General features: G+C 41.6%; 1 protein-coding gene across 3 annotated transcripts; it reads left to right on the forward strand.

Moving 5' to 3' along the window:
* Nucleotides 1–7,148, forward strand: preb (prolactin regulatory element binding). 3 transcript variants are annotated; one of them, XM_043261856.1, is made up of 10 exons: nucleotides 1–152; nucleotides 1,270–1,419; nucleotides 2,279–2,474; nucleotides 2,542–2,777; nucleotides 2,852–2,932; nucleotides 3,613–3,740; nucleotides 4,643–4,816; nucleotides 4,904–4,976; nucleotides 5,918–6,077; nucleotides 6,617–7,148. In XM_043261856.1, exons 2-10 carry the CDS (start codon nucleotides 1,285–1,287, stop codon nucleotides 6,709–6,711), a joined length of 1,278 nt encoding a protein of 425 aa, XP_043117791.1. In that variant the 5' UTR covers nucleotides 1–152; nucleotides 1,270–1,284; the 3' UTR covers nucleotides 6,712–7,148. The 3 variants fall into 3 exon arrangements, with proteins under 3 accessions (XP_043117791.1, XP_043117792.1, XP_043117793.1); XM_043261857.1 differs by having other exon boundaries at nucleotides 21–121; XM_043261858.1 differs by lacking the exon at nucleotides 1–152 and adding an exon at nucleotides 308–455.
* Nucleotides 7,149–7,653: the final 505 nt, after the last annotated feature.

Raw genomic sequence — 7,653 nt, forward strand, 5'->3', positions numbered from 1 at the left:
CTCTGCTGACGTGTATCTAGGGACACATAGGAAGTAGATGGCGGTGGTTGTTTGACAAATGTTGTGAGAGATTCAGTGGACAAAGACAGTGGCATGTCCACTGAACACCGGAATAACTGGAGTAAGAGACTGGAGCGCGTCCACAGACACAGGTGACATATCTCCAGAGAGAGAGAGAGAGAGAGAGAGAGAGAGAGAGAGAGAGAGAGAGAGAGAGAGACAGAGAGAGAAGACAGCATACAGACAGACAGGCATAAACGGAAACGATTGTATCAGAGATGCTTATATCCCGTTGTTTGCAGGAGTCTCTCTAGAATAGGATGTGACGTGTTTCGTTGTATCTGGAAAGCTAAAGAGCTGAAGGTGCAGTGAATGAGAGACCAGTGTTCATGTTGATCAATAACAGCATACAGCGACGCTTTAACTCTGTCTGAAGTAAGCCTGTCTATAAGAGGGTAAGATGTCAGATAGCTTTGACTTAAAGGCCTAAGAACAAGCCAGGAGTAAGCCATGTTTACTTTACCACCTTTCACTGGCGTTTAGAAACGTTGCATTTTAGTTATATTTATATTACTGTTTAGTTATACATGGGGCATTTTCCTCACCCTCCGAGCCCGCTTAGATGGAGATGAGTTTGTTTCTTTTATCAGGTTTGGAGAAATTTAGCGTTGCATCACTGTTTCGGGAATGTTTGCTCTGCAGTGAATGGGTGCCGTCGGAATGAGAGTCTAAACAGCTGATAGAAACATCACAATAATCCGCATCAGTTAATGACTGTGGAGGGAAAAGTGTGTTTATTAGAGACTAATCCCTCGTTTTTAAGTCAGTTCAGACCATCTTGGCTTGTAAACACCTAATTCAGACGAGACAACGCGACAGAACGCAATATTATATGGACAGTATTTTATCTGGGAGCCACGGTTTGAAGTTCAGAATGCATTATGGATTACGGATTTGTTTATTGGACTCTCATTCTGACGGCACCCATTCACTGCAGACTGATGAAACGACCTACTTATTCTGACCCGTAAAATAATAAAAGTCATTTTTTTCTTCTCTAAAAAATAAATAAATATAAAATAAACAGGACATATTCTAATGTACGGAAATAAAATGCATTAAGCTTTTATTGTTGTGATACTTGAAAACCAATTTTCGTTTTTGACCGAATGCAGAAAGTCTGTACACCGTGCACATGCTACTACAGAAATTCTAAAAGTCGGATGGACAGTGATATACATTTTTAACAATCAGTGATTTACTTTCCAGAGATCACGGAGCAGCATGGGTAAACGGAGAGCGCCTGAGCTCTACAGAGCCCCCTTCCCGCTCTACACTGTGAAAATCCACCCTGAGACCGGCCTGATCATCACAGCCGGTGGAGGAGGCGCGTCCAAGACCGGGATCAAGAATGGAATGGTATGGTCTCCGGCAAAGATCAGCTGCTGTTCGGAAACGACTTACATGGCCGTTCACATGAGCAAAGCTGCTTGAATATATAATTAATCCAATAAATTCTAATTTAAAGGGTTAGTTCACCCAACAATTCTGTCATTAGCACAAGTTATTATCCGATGAGCTCCCTGACCCTCCGTAGACGGCAATGCTACTGTAATGTTCCCAGGTCCATTAACGTGGCAACATCAGTTCAGTTGTGATTTTACAAAGCTATACTTTTCCGCTATAATATTGTGATAAAGCAAAAACAGGTTTGGAACGACTTGAAGGTGAGTGATTCATTTCTGGGTGAACTAACCGATCTAGAAAAATGCCCGGGATTAGTCCCCTCAAAATAAAAACGGGCTCATCTTTTAACCTGCCTTCGTAGCATCCTAGGTGCACGCGGCTTTCTTTTTTTCAGAACCATCCCATCAGTTGTTCTGGCCGTTCTAAGCTCCATCCTTGAAGATTAACAATCTGAAACATGTTAAGTAAAGCATGCACGACGTAATAAAACGGGGGGCTGACTAAAGGCCTCCTGTAGCGAATCCATGCATTTTTTTTGTAAGATAAATATCCATATTTCAAACTTAATCAACCCTAGTCTCTGGGAAATTTAGGAGCAATGGGAGCAAATTGTGCAATTCTCAATTTGTGCTTCTAATTCAATCGTTTTGTTGTTGGAAGGGAGAGAAACTATTAAAAAAGTTAATCCTACTTCCATACTTTGTGAGTATGACACAGTGTCTTTCTTTTCCTTGTCATATCCTTCATGCAGCTCTATTGCACAGATGAGAATGGCCTTCGGTGTTTTTAGGGCTTTACCTTTTCTTTGCAGCATTTCCTGAGTCTGGATCTGGTCGGCGGCATGCACAGCGCCACCTTGCTGCACACTCACGAAACGGACACGCGAGCCACCATGTGCATGTCTCTGGGCGGGCATGTGATCGCAGCGGGACAGGACGCCAACTGCAGCCTGATGAGGTTCAGTCACCGGGAGGCCAAACAGGCCAAGAAACCTGCAGCCAAAGATGGTCAGTGGAGGCTAAATGACAACGCTGATGAGTTAATACTCGCGCGTAACCATTTCCATGTTACTAGGAGCTGGAGATAAAGGTGCAGCAAGGAAGAGAGGCGGGAAAGGCCAGAACGGAGATGGAGGAGGAGGAGACGTGGCTCAGATGAAGGAGGACTCTACTCAGATAGTGGTGGAGGATGCCGGGGCGGTCCAGGCAGACCTCAGCCCGCAGGACCCCTGCGTGAAGTGTGTGCGCTTCAGCTCCGACCTCGCGCTTCTGCTGAGCGGCGGGGCCGACGGTTTCGTCAGAGTGTGGGAGGTGAGCTTCTCCCATGAATCTGTGCTCTTCTCATCAGCCCCGTCCTTGTCTCAACTCGTTTCGTCTCTCTCCAGTTCCCCTCTCTGAAAGAGAAGTTCAGCTTCAGAGCTCACAAGGACGAGCTGGAGGATATAGACATCAGTCCTGATAACAAGGTGGGTGTGTTCTGCGCTTGGTAAAGGAACGCTACACCTGTTTTTTGGAAATAGGCTCATTCTCCAACTCCGCCAGAGTTTTACCGGTCTGGTATCCATTCAGCCGATCTCCGGGTCTGGCGGTAACCACTTTAGCATAGCTTAGCATAGATCATTGAATCCAATTAGACCAGTAGCATCGCGTTCAAAAATGACCAAAGAGTTTCGATATTTTTCCTGTTTAAAACTTGACTCTTTTGTAGTTGTGCTGTGTACTAAGACCAGCGGAAAATAAAAAGTTGTGATTTTCTAGGCTGTTATATCACTGTGGCCATGTTGTGGAAGCAGACCTTCTTAATTATTACACCGGAGAGAGTACAGCTCCTTAGTATGTCTTAGTAAATGATACAGAAGACTTTAAAATATCGAAACTCTTTGGTCATTTTCGAACGCGATGCTACTGGTCCAATTGGATTCAATTATCTATGCTAAGCTATGCTAAAAGTGCTATCGCCAGACCCGGAGATCTGCTGAATGGATTCCAAAACGATAGCTTATTAATTAAGAGTCGGAGAATGTTTCCAAAAAGAGTGGAGTGTTCTTATTAAGAGCTGAGAAAAACCAGCTAAGAAGATCTTCTGTGGTTGGACGCTGGTTGATCCAAGCAGTGCTGTGTTCTCTCTCTCTCTCTCTTGATGTAGCACATTGTAACAGTTGGCCGTGATTTCGAGTGCAGCGTGTGGAGCGGCGATCAGCTGGCCGTGGGTTTGTGTTGGCATGAAAACATGCCTCAGATCACTGAGAAGATGTACCGATACAAGTCATGCAGGCAAGTCGTGCACTTCCTGAAAGCTGACACTTTTCATAAATAGGCTAAAAGACGAGGGCATGAGTTATTTATTTGATTATTTTTTCATAATCGGTTGTCAATTTTTTTCAACAGAGGCTCGGGGAGAGGATTTGTTTGTTTGGCAACCTTTGAACTTTATTCAAAGTATTATTACTGTCTTTAAATTTATTTTATATATATTTCTTGTTATTATATGTTCACACTGCTATCCAAAAGTTTGGAGTCAGTAAGATTTTTAAAAGTTTATTAAATCTGGCCCTGGACCACAAAACCAGTTTTAAGTCGATGGGCTGTATTTAGCCAAAAATGGTATGGGTGAAATGATCCGTTTTTCTTTTATGCCAAAAATCTTTAGGACATTAAGTAAAGATCATGTTCCGTGAATGTTTTGTAAATACCCTACTGTAAATATATCTACACATTAATATCGAAACATTTCTAAGGACTCCGTCTAGACAACTTTAAAGGTGGTTTTCTCAATATTTAGATTTTGTTGCATCCTCAGATTCCAGATATTCATAATTCAATCTCAATCAGCCAAATATTGCATACATTTATGACTGGTTTTGTGGTCCAGTGTAACAAATAAGTATCTTCTGCTCACCAAGGCTGCGTTTATTTAATTCAAAATACCAATTAAACATTAATATTGTAATTTAAAATAAATGTGACATAAAACTGCGTTTTCCAGTCTTCAGTGTCTCGCAGTCCTTCAGAAACCAATCTGATTTGCCGCTCAAGAAACATTTATTACTATTATCACTGCTTCGTATTTTTGTCGAAACCATGATTTATTTTATTTTCCACTGTTGAAAGGAGTCGACTGGCGACGGATTGATCTGGTGGTCAGATTTTCTCACCATTTTCTTTCTCAAAACCAGGTTTGCAAAGGTAGAGGACCAGAAGGACGCTTTAAGACTCTATACGGTCCAAATCCCCCACAAACGGGACCGCAAACCCCCTCCCTGCTACATCACCAAATGGGACGGACGGGCTTTCCTGCCGCTGCTCACGAAGCCCTGCGGGAATGAAGTGATATCTTGTCTTGCAGTGAGGTAGAGGGACTATGTCTGCGTCTCTCGTGCAGTATTCATTGTTCTGATGAATTATCATGCGTTTGACGGCTGCGTGTTGTTCTTCAGTGACTCCGGAACGTTTCTTGGTCTCGGGACAGTGACGGGGTCCGTGGCAGTCTATATAGCGTTTTCCCTGCAGGTACGAACATCACAGTCACTGATCCGTCACTTGCAGTCAAACCCTATCCGGCTGCTTTCGAACGCTTAGCATTTTAAGGCCGAACATTTTTCTTTTGCGCCAAATTCTAAGGCAGCATTGATTTGATCAAAAACACAGTAAATATAGTCATATTTACGCTCTTCAGTGTCACATGATCCTTCAGAAATCATTCTAATATGATGTTTTTTTTATTATTAATGTTTAACTGCTGATTCTTTTATGGATGGAAAGCTCAAAAGAACAACATCTATTTGAAATAAAAGTATTAATTTCTTTCAAACGGACCAAAAATCGTTACTATGCTCAAACGGTAGTGTAGATGAATACGAATGTATTTCTTCATCTATTGATAAATCGGCTATTTTACTCAATATTTAGAGTAAATCAAATTATTGATTAGCGATTGCGATTAGCGACTTTACTAAATAGCGATTGGCTCTTTCATGCAGAAGGCGGGGCTTCCTGTGATTTGAGTGACCATATTAAGGCATACCTAAAAATTCCAAAAAATCGTAAAACTAACCTATACACGTCTATTGGGTTGACGCACGTTTTCTGACGCAGATGGGTTTCTGTAACAAAAATATTTCTATTTGTAAAAAATAAGTTTCTTGACCCAAAAGTCAAGAAGCCGACTCTCTTGTGAACGCACATACAGCCATCGCCGGACGTCAAGGATTTAAAAATAATTGAATTATAATTTTAAAAACAGAACGAGAGCTTAAGATTATGGACAGTGTTACCAAGCTAGGAAGAGCCAGGGTTATTAAAAAAGCTATAGCTATAAAGTTATAGCTAAAGATGCAATAGCTAAAACTATCCCTTTAAGCGTTTCATTCAAAACTGTAGGGGTGACGCGTCTTGGGTATCCGTAGTCTTTGTTGAAACCCACTGACCGTCTCTTCCGATCGACTCTCCAGAAACTGTACTACATCCAGGAATCTCACGGCATTGTCGTCACGGACCTGGCGTTCCTCCCCGATGCTCCTAAAAGTGAAGCGGTGAAGGGCAATAATGAAGTGGTCATGCTGAGCGTAGCCGTGGACAGCCGCTGTCAGATGCATGCCGTGTCCAACCGGAGTAAGTATGACGCGATCAAACATGTCGTCACCAATGTTGATTAAATTCACTTCTGTATTTCAGCTTGGGATCCGATCATATGCAAGATACTAACAATGACATGGTTATTAATATCAGCTGAAAACGCCAACGAACCACACGCTTTCAGTTTTCTCACATAAAGCAATATATAGCGAATCCTAACTGCCTGATTGTTTATTTTGACTCAAAATGTGACTATATTATCGCTCGGCTCTATGTATGAAGTTGGATATATTTACACGCGTGTCTTACTTTATTCGCATATAGCAATATGTATACCCTACAGCTAATGCTACCGTTTATATTGTTGCAAAATGTAAACTTTATTACCATCTAGCTGCATAAAGATGCAAGATGTTATTAACATTGACATGTTTTTCTGCTTTGAAACAAAGTGTTTTTTTTTACACCGCTCCCAGAAACTCTCGATTCTGATTGGTCAATCGGGCCCTGAGGTTTTAAATGACATTTTTTTAGCAGTAAATTGTGAAGGTAATGCTGTTATATTTGTATTTCAGGGTCATTCCCGCTGTGGCTGGTGCTGTTCTTCTGTGGTCTGATGGTGGTCGGAGTGATCCTGCTCCTGCAGTCTCTCTTCCCAGGATTCATTTAGTCCATAGCGTATCCATTCATTTTATATACTTAAAAAATGGCTCGAAAGCAAACCTGGATCGGTGAAATTGTTCGAATGAATTGGAAATAATAACGGAAATGGGAATGCCAGTGTTTAGCATCATGTTTTTAACTGAAGTATCATCTCTGGAGTGTGAATATGAGCTCTGAATTCTTATGAATCAGATCAGATGAAGAATTTTGGGCATGAGCTGAAGATCCTGAAGCTCTCTTTCTCCCCGTCCGTGAGAGAAATGTTTCAGGATCATTGAAAGGCTGGATGGAAACGGGACTGGATTTCCTCACGAGGACGTCGACCCCTCCACCAGCAGCAATGCCTTTTAACGGAGAAATATATATATATGCAGGGAAATTCAACAGTGAATTATTTTAAATATTTAAAACCATGTAAAAATATAAATACACGTCTGAACAACATACGCTGTCGCCAGTTATTTATGATCGACCGTGTCCAGAGGAACACTTCATTCACTGTGTTTTCTGCAAGATAACATATTAATCTGAGAACTTGCAAAGGAATATCTGATATTTAGGGAGAAAGCAGTAGGAAGGGATTGAATTTAATCCATTGGAAATCGACTGTTATGTCATGCTTGGTGGATATTTGACGTAATGACAAGCGTAAAGTGCTTTCAGATTACGGAGCCAATCGTGTTTATTTTATTTTTTTTTTTGCAAAAACATGCTGCAATAAATCTCTCAAGAAGACGAGGAAGATGTGCTGGGGAAACAGTTGAAGGGCACTCCACAAGGGGACGCCGTTGCATTGCATTTATTTGACAAGCTGTTCTCAGATCCAGATTGGACACACACACACACACACACACACACACACACACACACACACACACACACACACACACACACACACACACACACACAAAAGTACTGTTAACAGCTTTAGGCACTAACAAATCAGTTT

This window comes from Puntigrus tetrazona, chromosome 16 (genome assembly GCF_018831695.1).
Source record: "Puntigrus tetrazona isolate hp1 chromosome 16, ASM1883169v1, whole genome shotgun sequence".
Classification (NCBI taxonomy): domain Eukaryota; kingdom Metazoa; phylum Chordata; class Actinopteri; order Cypriniformes; family Cyprinidae; genus Puntigrus; species Puntigrus tetrazona.